This window comes from Trachymyrmex cornetzi, unplaced genomic scaffold, assembly GCF_001594075.2.
Source record: "Trachymyrmex cornetzi isolate Tcor2-1 unplaced genomic scaffold, Tcor1.1 scaffold1266, whole genome shotgun sequence".
NCBI classification, from domain to species: domain Eukaryota; kingdom Metazoa; phylum Arthropoda; class Insecta; order Hymenoptera; family Formicidae; genus Trachymyrmex; species Trachymyrmex cornetzi.
Window position 1 is genome coordinate 35987 of NW_017295835.1, and position 577 is coordinate 36563.

At 35.5% G+C, this 577-nt stretch overlaps 1 protein-coding gene across 1 annotated transcript in view; it reads right to left on the minus strand.

Annotated features, from left to right (window-relative positions):
- Positions 1-326, minus strand: part of LOC108770371 (THAP domain-containing protein 1) — a 3182-nt gene extending 2856 nt beyond the window's left edge. Inside the window, exon 1 of the mRNA XM_018521931.1 lies at positions 177-326. Within this exon, the coding sequence (XP_018377433.1) occupies positions 177-326 (150 nt within the window). The remainder of the gene's footprint in view (positions 1-176) is intronic.
- Between the last annotated feature and the right edge of the window lie 251 nt (positions 327-577).

The following is a 577-nucleotide window of genomic DNA, read 5'->3' on the forward strand; positions in this document are numbered from 1 at the left end:
GCGCTGGCACAAGTGCATTGTATCAGAGGGGGATTATTTTGAAGGGGATAACATAATTTTGGATGAATAAATGAATATTTTTTTATAAAAATGAAAAGTACCTTACTTTTTGATCACACCTCGTATATTTTATTAATTTTCTTATAATGAAACTGTACAAATATATGTTACTTAACCTCGCAGAGATATGCATTTTTCGTTGGTGTCCAATTTTTTCCAACATTTATCGCCCATAATGCTCGACGTTCCACGTCACGCGGAAATATTTTCATAATGTAGCCTTTGGCTGCAGAATTATTGCAAAATGGGGCTGCACACCCAACCATTTTGCAATAATTTTTAATAATATTCTAAAAATCGTACTATAGAAAGATGTATGAGATCACGACTCACACGAAAACTATGAAGATTAGAAAGAGACACAACGTATTCTTTTCTCTTTCTTGTGATTTTGCTGAAACTAGAGACTCTTAATATAAAGAGAGACCGTAAAGAGAGTCTAACTAGAGTCTCTGTTCCTCGTGTCGCGACTCTAGGTTTGTTCGCGTCGCACGCTCCAATATGCTCCTTTTCATTC